This window comes from Sinohyriopsis cumingii, chromosome 2, assembly GCF_028554795.1.
Source record: "Sinohyriopsis cumingii isolate HCF-2022 chromosome 2, ASM2855479v2, whole genome shotgun sequence".
In the NCBI taxonomy this organism is placed as follows: Eukaryota; Metazoa; Mollusca; class Bivalvia; order Unionida; family Unionidae; genus Sinohyriopsis; species Sinohyriopsis cumingii.
The window spans coordinates 125,498,638-125,513,901 of NC_142962.1; the positions used below are offsets into that span (position 1 = coordinate 125,498,638).

At 38.0% G+C, this 15,264-nt stretch overlaps 1 protein-coding gene across 1 annotated transcript in view; it reads right to left on the bottom strand.

Annotated features, from left to right (window-relative positions):
- The window catches only part of LOC149805764 (N-alpha-acetyltransferase 20-like), a 46,350-nt gene that overhangs the window by 13,921 nt on the left and 17,165 nt on the right, over positions 1-15,264 (bottom strand). The window contains exon 5 of the mRNA XM_089950437.1: positions 11,189-11,325. Coding sequence (XP_089806563.1) covers positions 11,189-11,325 — 137 coding nt within the window. The remainder of the gene's footprint in view (positions 1-11,188; positions 11,326-15,264) is intronic.

The following is a 15,264-nucleotide window of genomic DNA, read 5'->3' on the forward strand; positions in this document are numbered from 1 at the left end:
CTTCACTCCATAGCATCGACACAACACGAGAAGCAGCAGTTTACTGGCTATAAGCCACCGCTCGATTGGCATAGAGCCAGATGCCAGGGGTTGCTTCTGATGGTGGGAGAGACCAACATGTTTCACTGGACAGCTACCGCCTGCCTCAAACTGGGCAGCCCCCAGCCAATAAGGTGCTGTCCAGCCACAGTTCGCCTGCCATGCTGGGTGTGTAAGGCTTAAGGTACGCGAGTACCTGACAAGTGGACTGCAACTACTGCACCAAGAAATAACAAAATAAAAATAAAACAGAAGACTTCAATCCTCAAGCTAGGTACCTGGAATCATAGCTGCCAACCTTCCAGGTTCACAATTAGTGAAAATAGGGATAAAAAGTTGTGAATTTGTACAAGAATTAGTGAAAAATACCATGACAATAATTCCATCCACTCTGACCATCAATACTACATTATATCAAGTTCGCAATATAAAACTAAAACTCTACATATATGCAGAAATATTTATTTATCAAGACATGATACTGTGGCAGACTTGAACTTCCTCAACTGCTTGATCGTAAATTTGTTTTCTAAACAGTTCAGACTTCTTGCCTGCTGGTTGATCTTGGTGACTAAAGTTGCTGACACATTTTCTGCAGCTAAGGAGGCCCTAAAGTCTGTCTTTTTTTTCCCCTCACTAGAGAAAATACTCCTTCGCTGTCACTGTTGCTGTGGGGAATGCACAGGAGCTGCAGCACTTTATGGTTCTACAGGAAAATTTGGAAGCGATTTTCGAGTCCGGGAACATTTGTCAGAACAAATGTTTAGCATGGTCTCCAGCTGATAAAGGTAGATTGTTTTTGACAAGAAAACTCACAAATAATGCTTCAGCGTTGGTAGCCTGCAGGTCTTCTGCCAATGGCTTAAAATATTCCAGAGCTGAAATCTGCGAATTCTTAATTTTCCCAACTTCTATGTGTTTTTTGCAACCGACGTGCTTCCTCACATAGTCTTTGCGATGGCACACTGAGTGCAAAAAAGCATGATGAATATCAATGTTTAATGGCAGAATACATGGCCAATTTTTGATATATTCCAAATCAAACTTCACTTTTTGAGTAATACATTTCTTTTTCCTTGGTGGTGAAGACATTTTCAAAATCTTACATGCGATGCTGAACCGTAACTCAAATCAGTGTTGGTGACACATGCGCAGAGCAAAATTCCGGTTAGGCCCCAGTTTCTCTCAAAAGCATTTGTAAAACTACTCTTATACATGTAGATTCAAATAGGCTAAAATGCTTGCTACCGGGACAACTGTATTAATTGGCTGTAGACCTACTAATATCGTGACCAGCAGTACCGAACCGTTTCGGCAACTGCGAATATCAATACTAGCGCTTAACGGGAAATCGGTTATTTTATAAAGATTTAAAATAATTGAGGATTGGAGAATTCGTGAATTTTTGTCTTGCGGCATGAATCCGTGAATCGCTGAAAAAGTCATGAAATTCACACCAAATTCGTGAGGGTTGGCAGCTATTTGGAATGTCCGGACCATGCTGACTGGGCTTTCAGATGATCTCCAGACAATCAGTGATGTTCGTAAGACTTCAGTCATCAACAACGAACTTGCAAGGCTCCAGGTCAACATCGCCTCACTACAGGAGACACGACTACCAGATTCTGGGTCCCTCAGAGAAAAGAACTACACATTCTTCTGGCAAGGACAGAGTGCAGATGAAGTCAGAGAGTTTGGTGTTGGATTCACTGTCAGAAACACTCTGCTGGGGATGATAAAGCCCTGCCAACAAGGAGATGGAAGACTGCTATCCCTCCACCTCCACACCTCAAACAGGCCTGTCAACCTGATCAGCACTTACCCTCCCACACTAAGATCATCCACAGATACACAGTCACATGGATCTTTGGTAAGAAGCAATCAAAGAACAATGACTGGTTTGAGGCTAACTCTGCCACACTCATGCCAGCCATAGAAGAGCGTCACAGTGCTCACCTGCAATACAAACGATCCCCCTGTCAGAAGACACTACAGGCATACAGGTCCACTAGAAGCAAAGTGCAGAGATTAGCACGGCAGTGTGCCAATGAATACTGGCTTCAGCTCTGTCAGAGTATCCAGTCAGCAGCAGATATTGGAAACATAAGAGGCATGTACGATGGCATAAAGAAAGCAATGGGTCCCACAAAGAAACTGACAGCACCACTGAAGTCTGCCACAGGCGATACCATCCACAACAAGGGCAAGCAGATGGAGCGTTGGGTGGAATACTACTCCGAACTGTACTCCAAAGAGAACCATGTGACCAATGATTCCCTCACCGCCATTGAAAACCTCCCTCTCATGGCCGAACTGGATGAGAAACCTACTGTAGACAAACTAAAGAAGGCCTTATAGAAACTGTCCCTAGGTAAAGCCCCAGGGAAGGATGGCATCACAGCAGAACTCATCAAGTGTGGATGTAGCGTGCTGCTCACACACCTGAACGACCTCCTCTGCCAGTGCTGGGATGAGGGTGCAGTGCCTCAGGACATGAGAGATGCTAACATCATAACCATGTACAAGAACAAGGGCAACAGAAGCAACTGCAACAACTAATGGGGCATATCACTTCTCAGCATCGTGGGTAAAGTTTTTGCACGCGTCATCCTGAACAGACTGCAGACGCTTGCTGACAGAGTTTACCCAGAGTCGCAGTGTGGGTTCCGTGCAGAAAGGTCCACAATCGACATGATTTTCTCTATCAGGCAACTGTATGAAAAATGCAGAGAACAACACAGACCCCTCTTTCTGGTCTTTATAGACCTCACCAAGGCATTCGATCTGGTCAGCAGAGACGGACTCTTCATAATCCTGGCAAAAATTGGTTGCCCTCCAAAGCTGCTAAGCATAATCCAGTCCTTCCATAATGACATGAAAGGCACAGTGCAGTACGATGGCTCAACATCCGACCCCTTTGACATCCGCAGTGTAGTTAAACAGGGCTGTGTCCTTGCCCCCACGCTCTTCGGCATCTTCTTTGCAGTCCTGCTCAAGCATGCCTTTGGGACGTCCACAGAAGGGAATTACCTGCACACACGATCAGACATCAAACTGTTCAACCTGGCACGACTGAAGACAAAGAGCAAAGTGCGTGAAGTAACCATCAGGGACATGCTCTTCGCAGATAATGCTGCTCTAGCGACCCACACAGAAGCTGAGCTTCAGCGCCTGATGGCCCGCTTTGCTAAAGCATGCGATGAGTTTGGGTTAAGCATAAGCCTAAAGAAAACAAACGTGATGGTTCAGGACTCGGACCCCCCAAGCATCATCATCAACAACTACGAACTTGAGGTGGTGAGTCAGTTCATGTACCTTGGCTCTACCATCACCAACAACCTCTCGCTCGATGCTGAGCTCAACAAGCAGATTGGAAAGGCATCAACAACTCTCTCCAGGTTGTTGCAGAGAGTGTGGAACAACAGCATGCTGACCACGAACACTAAGATCACCGTGTACTGTCGATGCATGTTAAGCACTCTCATGTATGCCAGTGAAACCTGGACTCTGTACGCCTCACAAGAGAAAAGACTGAGAGCCTTTTACATGCGATGCCTCCGACGCATACTCAGGATCACCTGGAGCAATCGAGTAACAAACAACAAGGTGCTCGAGCGTGCCAAGATTCCTAGCATGGTCACACTCCTCCGCCAACGCCGCATCAGATGGCTGGGCCATGTACATCGGATGGTTGACGGACGGATCCCCAAAGACATTCTTTATTCGGAACTCGCCTCTGTCAAAAGGTCGATCGGACAGCCACATCTCCGCTTCAAGGATGTCTGTAAGCATGACATGAAAGCCCTTGATATCGATGTCAACACCTGGGAAGAGCTCGCTCTAGACAGATCAAGCTGGCGACATGCTCTGATCACTGGTCTGAAAGCCGGAGAGGACAAGCAATGCTTGCTAGCTGATGAAAGACAATCGCAGAGGAAGAAGAAGCAGCTCCAACCAACACATGACACAACTTTCAAGTGCAGCAAGTGCAGCAGGGACTGCCACTCCCGCATTGGACTACTTAGCCACAGCAGACGCTGCACAACCACCAACCGGGACATCTCTCATGGGCGCAGTTCCATCGTCTCTTGAGACTAACGGATCCCAACAAGACATATTATTAATTGCCCATTCAACCTCTTCCATCCAAAATTGGCTTCCCTGTGTTAGCTGACTTTGTATATAAAGCAAAACATGCACAAAGGTAGGCTTCTGGGGTTGGCTTGATTTATAATAAAAAAAGGTTTTGTATTTTATATCCTACCAGAAGATATTAAAAAAACAAGTTGATGTTAACTGATTACTACCAGGTGTGTTTATTCACCACACAGGTTTCTATTTGTTTCATTTTGCTACAAATGGGCATTGAAGTTTACGGGGTAAATAGTATACACATCATACTATTACACAGTAATAACAGTTTCTGTAATCCATGATAAAGAAAAGTTTGTCATTTGCACTCACAGTGAATGTATTTTCTAATAATGATTTTTATTTATGAGATATCTGTTATACTGTTAACATGTCATGCATAAATGGGAGGTGCCTTCAAGCAATCAGTTCATATCTCTCTCTCTAGTGATTTTCTGGATAAAGTTTTCAGTCTGATAATATATTTAAACCTTTAAGGCCAACCAAAACATTAAATCAAATAAGCATTTTATTTATCTATTTGATTTTTTACTGTGATATACAGTAAGTCAAATAAGGATTTTATCTATCTATTTGTTGATTTACTGTGATATACAGTTGCGGAGGCGCTATTTCAACACAATTTATATTTCGTAAGTCTTGGAACATTTAATCAAGATGAAAAAGTCTCATAGGTTAAATACAGAAAGTTTAACAACCCAATCTATTTGAAATGTGGTAAATCAGAGGATCCAAAGAAAATTATTACACTTCATTCCCATTAATGCAAATATTCAAGCCACTTTTATTTATGATTATCAGCCAGTTCATAATCAATGGAAATGTTTCTTTGGATTTTATCGATTTTTTGCACCTGATCATGCATATCAGAGAGTAAATGGACAGACTTGATTGATAACAGCTGCACGAGAAAATGGAAACCTGTCACATCTAACAAATTCAAACTATTTTTGCATGGGTTTGGTGCAGAAATCTGATGATGATTTTTTAATGAGTAGCTTAGTATGTGACATCAACCACATACTAAAACAAAACTATATTGAGTTGGGATATATTTTCTTAATATTCTAAGCAAGTAACACTTTAACATATAATGAACTTCACAGATGATTATGTGTAAGCTCATAATTGGACACGAGATGACTTATATACATGTATTTGACTTAATGCCTTAAACAATGTTCAAACTACAAAATCATTATTCATTAGGGCTTGTGTGTCTATTACAACAGTAACCAAAATACAGGCAATTTAAAAGCAAAGTGCAATTTTCATTCAATCAATTCAGCACTGAGGGATCTTGTACTACAAAACTATAGAGCATTTCAAGGACTAAATGTTTAATAGAAAACATATTTCAGTTTGTTTTATACTGAAATATCATTTTCCAGCCATTTTATTCAGGTTTATATAAATTGATACCATTATTTTCAATTAGAAAGTTGGCATGTATGACTAAGTATTATCTTCTTTAAAGATATTGCCTGGATCATCTCTTATTGTTGTTCCTAAACTTTTTGACAAGATATTCTCAACTGTACAAGCCAATTCTTCAGGTAAACTCCACCATGGAAGCATTCTTTTCTTTTCAGAAAAAAACAATACGCTCTTAAGATTTTACTGTTGCTTTAAATTTCTTTAATTTTCAGCAGACTCATGATGAAAAATAGTTTTACAATTTCTTTGCAGGTGAAAAATCTCTTTTTCCTGCTGTTAAATTGGCCATGTACATGCAGCTTTGGCGATGTCATCAGTATGAGACCCATGTGCAGTCAAGCAGTGCATACAAGCAAGCAGCAGCAATAACCAGTGTTGTGGATTCATGAAAAATAATTAAATACTAACACAACAGTGTAACACCAGGAAAATGAATTTGAAAAAGGAGAACTTAATAAGAATTAATTAACCTGTGATATTATAAATACAATACTGTGAAATGAAACTGTGGAACATAAATGTTTTTTCTGGTATCAATGTTTGCTGAATCCTGGTGGTGGGGGTGGAGTGAGTGAGTGGGAAACAAACATCAGACATGATTAAAAAAAAAGCTGAAATTTGAAATGGGGTTTGAGGGTCCTCCCCCAACAGGGTTTCAAGAGGCAGCACCCCTAATCTGGGGGGTCCAGTGGGCCAAAGGCCCCGGCCAAAAATGCATTTCACAACCATAAAAAACTGCTCCTGGTGCAACTTATGATCATAATATATAAAAAAATAATCATTTGAAAAACTAACAAACTTACCAAAAAGTTTCAACTTGAATAATTTCACAGTTGTTATTGTCACATGAACTGGTTCTCCAATACTATTAGTGCGTTAAGTTATTTGATGTGCATGTCAGTGTTCACATTGTAATAAAGTGACAATAATTTCTCAATTTTTGCAGCAAATAGATTATACTGCTATCTATTTCATAATAAATCTGTAAAATAAACACCCAAGTACATCAACTATATACAAATAATCCCATACATTCACTGGTCTTATTCTCCAATGGACACAGCCTGTTAATATTCCAGTCAAGCTCTTTGTGCAGCTTTGGCAATTTTTTTAGCCTTCCTTTTCTTGGTTCACTGTGCAATCGTTTCTTTTCCTTCTCAATGAGAGCCTTTCTCCTTTCAAGCTGATGCTTGTATCAGCAACATGCAGTGCACATATTCTGACAGAGAGCTACATCTGTTCTCTCATGCAAGAGATCTTTCTTCTTATAGTAATTAATTGCACTTTGTCCAGATGGTTTCTGAGCTTCAATGTTTCCGCATGCAGTTTCTTTTGTATGTGCCGTTCCTAACTCTTCCAACCACAATTAACGTAGAGGAGAGGACACAAAATGCCAGTCCTCTAGCATTCAGTTTTCTTATAAACTGACCAACTAAATTTCCATCGACTTTTCGCTCCAGTCATTCCCATTTCCATCTGTTTTTTAAATCTTTATCCAAACTTCTCATGTCATAGTCTCTCTCAACAACTCAGGATGCCATGTTTTGCAAACACGCTTCTTTTTTCCATTGCCATCAGTTTCCATTACACGAAGATTCATTGGATGAATTTAAACTTTGGACCAATCAGAATACTCTTTATGAGAGTCGCTGGCTAACTAATATATCAAATGAATACATTACAAGGGTCATTGCAGAATGGGACCAAACAGACCATTTTTTTAAAAAAATGGATCGGAGATAATTAAAAAAAAGAATATATCAAGAAAAATCGGATTCAAGTCAGGAGAAAATTTATGTCTGAAACAAGATCAATATTCTTACATAAAAATATAAAAAACAAAATATTTAACCAGTACAATGGCATTGCTTAAACACTTTTTTTCAGGGCAGCACATGCTCATAATCTGCTGATGAAAATTGGATAACCATTTTAAAATAGAGCCATTTTGTAAGATCTATTAAGAAATCACCACTTTAGCAAATTATTCAGTGTAATATCTTAATTTCCTGAGGAATAAAGCTGCTTTAAGATGTTTTGCATGTAATTAGGTGAAATCAGTCAGATTTTGAACCATATTTTGACTTATTTGCAAACGAGAAAACACACCAGTTTCTGTGACTGAAGATAAGTTTACAAATCATTTTGCAGGCATCATTTCTATCACTCTTAGTGACATATTTGACAAGTTATATCAGAACTTTTTCGTAACCAGAGAAACCAATTTTTTTATAGTCAAATCTGTTTCTTCGACAATACTTACTCAATCATAACACCAAAGGAGAACTACTACCTAAAAACTCCAGCCCTTAAAGCTAAAAGTTATCTGTCCACCCAAGTGGCAGTCAGAGTGATCTCCCCTTGGTACTGGGATTGGCACAAAAACTTGTGAAGTCGTCAATTACTACTCGAGCAAAAGGCCTGCTCTTGAGATGGATGTAACTGCAGGGAGGCTGTATATGTATTATGTTTGGGTAAGCATTAATGAAGAAACATATTTTACTAGAACAAAATTGGTTTCTTCTTTAAAATAAATTACCCTATCATAATACCTTAGAATAGGTAAGAAATGGAGGAAGATACATCCCCTTACCCTAGAAAAAAAATGTCTGGTCCCCTAAGGTATGTGAGACTGCTTATAGATAACCAAACTAGAAATAGACTCCATATGTCAGGGAGTAGTTTCAAAAGGGAAACATTTTCCCTCCCACAAATCCAGCACAAGTTGTGAAACCACATCTTATGAAGATGTCAAATGACCTGGAAAGGTTACCTTCTGCACTATGGGTAAAGATTCCTCCAGAACGAACCGAGCCTTTTAGGATGAAATATCTCAGTCAAAAATTGCAAAAGTGAGCTTGGATCTCCATCCAATGGCATGGCTAATTACAGTTAGAGAATAGTATCACTCATATGCAATGTATGTGGTAACTACCCTAACTTAGTGAGCCACATGTAACTTCATTGGTGTGGCTTTACTCTGGAATGTGGAACAGACAGCTCATTTTATCTGGGACAAAAGTGTCCACATTGATATATCGTCATTCCCCTCTTTTGAAGGTAAAATGAGGCATAATCTCCCTCTTGTATGATAGGTGAACTACGTAATCTCTGGAGAGCAGTTGAACCAGTTAATACCTATGATAAATTCCAATTGTATGCTCCTAAGGTGGATGGCCATCTCACTTAGGAATTCTCAACCAACTGTTGTGTGAAGTGTTTGTTCTTAAGGGTGTATACAATAAGAACCCAACATGTTAGTTCAGTAACTCTGGGTTGGGGTGAAACACCTGCCATTGTGGATGTTTAATTCCTGGTCATCCTGTAGCAAGATTGATGAGGTTAGTCCAATAATTCCTATTTGAGTGAAGTAATCAGGATGAGGAGACATTCAGGTTCTGTTGATTACTGTATCATGTTCAGAGGAGGTGTTGACGTGTATACATTTGGCCATTCCAATATATAGAAAAAGCATTGATTATCCAGGCCTTTTGTGTCCAGGACTGGTGAGACAAAGGTTGGGGTTTTTGGTATTCCACCCTGTCACCAATAGGTCCATGATAGGTCAATCCCATTGAACATCTATTGAGTTAAAACTGAGGGATGAAGTATTAGTTACTACTTGCATAGCAATGAGTATGTCAATACCTTAGCCAGCCTAGGATACATCAAACTTAAATCTGGATTATCACTGATGACACCACTTTAGAAAATCCCAGACAAGAATACAAAAATCTGAGCAATTGTTTCCTATATGCTCTTGGAGGTAAGTCACCATGTTGAAGTTATAGTATAGAAATGAGAACTCCATTCTCGTGTAGGTTCTCTAGCCACCAACATAAACTTTCAAAATGGTTGCCATCTTGAGGAAGAAGATATGCAAGTAATGATCCCGAGAGGCCACACTCCTATGGCATTTTAACATGGTAGTAGACTTGCTCCTCCAGTCATCTGCATTCACATCTGTAGTGATTGTGATTGCCATAGGTTGTGTTTGAAGAGGTACCCCTGACACAAGTTCAAAGTGGTTTCATTGCCTTCAAGATGCAACCTCATAACTCTTCCCCATTTATTTATTGTAATTACATGCATGAAGTGGAAGGTGAATAATTAATTGTAGTAACAGCTTACCCATAGGAAGGCCAATTTGTTTGATTGCCTATGCAGGTGAAATCACTGAAGCATCACTTATAGTAACATGTATGAGCTGAATGCTACCGAGTAAACCATGTATAGAAAACTTACCTGATCTTATCCAACCACAGCAGAAGGATACAGTATTATAAACAAGTTTTTTATGTTACACACAAAAACCTGCACATAAAAAGGAACAACTTACAAAGCAGATGTTACAATATCAAAGCTGATGTTACAATATCCATCTGGAGACAATTTTACCCGCAGGAAAAGGTCCAATGACATTTTATACTGGTAAAATCAGTAAAGAGTCACATATATGACTATGAATAAGGCACTAAGTGAAGATAATATAGAAACTGATCTGTATGCATCCCAGTTTTCTATGTCACACACCAGACATGCACTTGTTATTATGGTCATAGCGATGCAAGAGTACACCATTGCAACATGTGCAGGCATTACCAAAGATACCTAATTGTGTGTGTGTACATGTGTGATTTGGATTTTTAACGTAGCTTTAAAAAAAAATCAGTCATATCACTACAATATCTGTGGCGTGTCAGTTTATAGTGATGTCTAGCACTGGGGCATCATGCTGCAGACATGTAGCATCATGTCCCACCTAGTCACATTTTCCTGACATTACTCCGACCAGTCCTAATTCTAACCTCTTAATGTTGAGCACCAAGTGAGGCAGCTGCTAGTACCATGACACCATATTGTGTTAAGACAGAAAAAGTGATAGCATAGGAAGTGAGGAAACTTTGTTGCCAGAATTTGTTTTTTGAGGTAGAAAACTTCCAGACTGTTTATATGGATTTTGTGAGGCCTCTATGTCTGTAGAAAACATGCTACTCAGTATAAGTGGGATTTGGTGCTGATAACAGCATTGAGGGGAGACCACTCTAACTGCCATCTAGGTGGGAAGATAACTTTCAGCTTTTTAGCTAAAAAAAGTTTAGCCAGGGAGAGCTGGGTTTGTGAGGTAGTTGTAGTTCTCCATAGGTATCATAACTGGGTAACATTTTTTTAAGAAGAACCTAACAAGATTGCATCTTTTAAGTTGATATACACACAATGTGGAGTGCAGCCGTTTGTTTGGTTGTACCCCAGATAAAGGATAATTGTAACAACACACCAGGCATAAATGATCCATGAAATCCAATACTGATAAATATATATGGCCACATTCATACATCTTGTTCATCAATGCTGCTGACTCATTTTTATGCAAGAAAAAATGCTGGGATGTTATTTCAAATATCTTACTATAACTGAGACCAATGCCTCCACCTTATGAGTGCAGTGGATTTCATCAGCATATCTGAACTACACTCAGCATCACTCTATACAAGTGCAAATGCAGCGTGGGTGGTACACCATCATTTGCAATGTACATGCAGATTAACATAATTCTTACCATAAGCATCTTCATCTACATCCCCTGAGTAGTACTCTAATACCCTCCTATACACACTGTATCCCAGCTTGTTGTACATATCTACAGCCACTTTGTTGGAAACCCTCACAAACAGATCAACAAAATAACACCTCTTCCTGAAAAAAAAAAAAAAATCTTGTGCACATTTGCCAATTTACTTTAACTCAAAGAATGATGATCAACAGGATTTGTTGGAAGATTATCATATATATATATATATATATATATATATATATATATATATATATATATATATATATATATACGGTAAATTCTGCTTATAAGCATAGCCTCAGGACCGGACTCAAATTATGCACATAAATGGAGTACGCATTTAAGCGGAATTCATGTATATTTACAATGTAAAATGGGACCATACTTTTGCTATGCACTTAGGCGATCTATGCAATTAAGCGATATGCATTTAAGTGGAGCCGACTATAATCACTGTAAAGTCCCACTGGAAGCAATATAGACCCTTATCTGCCATCACAAGAAATGTCAGCAGATCAGAGTTTATGTTGCTTGTTCTGCTGATTATTCCTAACAAAATACATAGACCTGGATCTGCTGGCACATTATGTGATGGCCGATCTGGGTTTGTGTAGTTTGCAGTTGGACTCATTTTATGAATACATTTGGTAGTATGAGGTTCTATCAACTGTCTTAAATATAAAGCTAGTAAATAAACACACTGGATCATTGATGGGGTCTATTCAAGAGTTACACTTTAAGGAAGAGAAACCCTTGACAGCATATTGGAAACATCATTGCAATGCAATTGAGAAGTTCAAATTTTAATTCCCTTATCCTGTACTTGCAAGATTAATGGCTAGTACGTGACTTAGTAGTTTCCTCGAGGTTATCTAATTACAGTAGATAATTGGGTACATAACAGTGAACTATGTTAAAGGTGAGGTCACTTTATAATGGGGTACATAAGTCCTACTACTACTTAATATAACTAGATTCATGCCTATACCTGCCTTATAAAACAGAGCGTTGTAGTGAAGTAATTTAAAATGAAGAATAACTGTACCTACTGCACATTCAGCTTAAGGCCACCTTATGCCAGCCATAAGCATTTAATTTATAATGACAACTAATATGAAGGCAGTAATCCAATAGTTTATAAAGAATTAATCTAGCTTTAGGACCTTTATTACCATATTTGACCGCTTATAAGTCAATGTGGAGTTTAAGTTGAATGAGCAAATTTTCCATCTTTCATCCAGATATAAGTCAATGCATATACTATGAGACCAGATCAATAACTATGCTTTATCTTTTTCACTTCGTTCCACACAGCATTGCAAATTTTATCCTCTCTATAACTCAGTAACCTTTCAGGTCAGGATCATTAAATGTGATTAAAAGTACCAATTTGTCTCACACAAAGTATTTTTAATATATTATGTACTTTTAGCTACATGTAATGATACTGACCTGAAAATGCATTTAGTTACTACAGATAGGATAAAATTTGCGATGCTGTGTGGAATTGTGGAATTAAATTATAGTAACTTCCAGTTTCATTAATATTAAAGGTATCACTGTATGCTATTCCAGACTAACAGCAATAGGGAAATTGTATCATTAATGCTAAAATGCTATTTCCATAGTTCTTTTCTTAACAGAGATGCAGAGGCATATGTGTTCATTTGCATTTTTCTTCTTGCTACTCGTGATCAAAATAAATTATCGCTCAATCTGAGAGTGAGAGAGATTTCAGTTATTCATGGTTTTTTTTGTATCTTACTGCCCCTGTTTAGCTGAAGCTTTTGTCAAAGAGAGAAAACATCAATAAATTAAATAGGAAATGTAAACTATGAAAATATATACCATACTCCTTCAGAGTTTAAATATTCACAACATTTATATAAATAGACTCAATTTAGGTTAAATCCCAAGAATGACCATTTCTCATGCTAATTTTCTTTGCAAGTACAATGACCTCTCTATTCCCAACAAATAAGATTATTTTTATAAAAAATTTTAGTGCATGTACTCTTCCTGTACTTAGGTGGCAATTTTATTTTGATCTTGCTGATACATCACTCCCTTGTTAACTTGCGAACCTGCTTATAATGCGGGGTCAGTGTGGATCCCATTTTTTAAACCAAACAATACCCCAAAACTGATTCCTATTTCTTGAACCTGAACATAAATCATGACAAAAATTGGTAACAGAAACGTTGATATATCGCTTGATTTATGGTCGAAAATGGTAGATATGACCTGGAAACTTTAACATTTTGAAATTATCAACTTTAATGTAAGTGGTCATTCAGCTATACATGTTTTTGTAAAATACCTCACATGGGGAGGCAATCCATTGCCAGAAAGGGCGGTAACTTATACAATGCAAAGATAAGGAATTACCAGTTTCATCAGACAGTTAAGTAAACTACTGTTACCATGAATATATCAAAAAATAGCAGTATGCCATGCCTGTGCATGTACATATCATAACTATATTAACTGAAATTTACAAAATAGAATTGTATTATTGCCTGGACTGAGTAAACAATAAAATAATATATGAAATTAATGGATGGAATAACAGAGATCTGAGCAGAGATGTAGAATAGGACAACACAAGTCCCTGTATGTAAAATGAAACAAATTATTCAATTACATAACAAAATGAAATTGAATGTGACATTTGAATGATTCACTTTCTCTAAGAAATAGAATTAAAAATTATACGGAATTGAATTAGCCTTTCTGTTATACTCAGAACAAATTTCATCATATGATCTTGTGACTGATTGAACTCAGATTGCCAGCATGACGGCATTTGCTGGTGCTTCTGATCTATTCCAAATCACTATTCCAAATCACTGCTGGTGATAGGTCAGCATTTCTGTATTTCTTTCCCTCTTTATCTTTCTCTCCAGCCATTGCAGGTCATCAACCTGTTGGTTGCAGAATGTGTTCTTGTCCCACTGTGCATGAAGTATGTGAAGAAATAGTCCAAAATTTTCCATCTTTACAGCTGTGATTTTAACATTCTCACTGGTTATGGGCTACTCAAGTGTTATGACAGTTGACTAAAGGCTTTGAGAGACCCACAGCAGATGGCCGCCGTGTGTTTATTCAGTAATAAAGTCGGCTAGTAGCTTCAAAGGGATTAAAGTCTTGTGTCACTACAATGGCCAGATCTCTGCATTCACAGGTACCTGTGAAACTGTGAAAAGGGGTTTGTGGCAAGCCACAAAAATCAAACTAGGCATACTCACCAATTAGAGACATTTAAAAACCCACTAGGAGGAGGAGCTAATATCTCATACAGACAAGGGAACAATGAAACATCTAGCCAGTACCTGGGTAAAATTAAACAGTGCTTCCTGACCTTTTGAAAGGAGAGGAAGATTTATAAATTATAAAAAAGAATTCTAGACCATTCCAAGCATGAGACTCATAAAAAAGGGAAAGAGGAATTGAACTGGGAAAGTTTATGTGTGTTTTGGATTTTTAATGTTTCAAAATCACATTCTAGAACCCTGTCCTTGCCGCAGCACAAAGTTATTTTATTTAATGAAATGTACCATTTATCTTAAAATCAGGTCTCAGCAGCTGAGTGGTATTTCATTTCTTTTTACTTTTGGTAATGAAATTTTCAAATTTCAAAATAATATGTTCGACTAGAACACTTGTAAAATATTGTCAACATGATACATTATATCCCTGATCAGCTGATTGAAATGCAGAGTATTTGTTTTTTAAATAGCATATGGAGGTAAACTGTACCTGTAGACTGCATCTTAACAGACTGAGAACAGTATAATAGCTGAAATAAATTAATTTTCATGAAATTTAAAATTTAAAATTAAAATATTGGAATGTTAGCCATGTTGCAGCAGGGAGGATGGCAATGTTGTTCAAACTTGCATTATGATGGGTTTTTTTAAATTTTTCTGATTATTTACAAATTTTATCCCATACACATGGTGTTGCTATGTTTCTTATGGCATGTCTTAGACTGACATGATACAATTACATAATTTTTTTACAGCTATTTGTAAGCAGGCAAATTTTCAGGCAAAAGATTT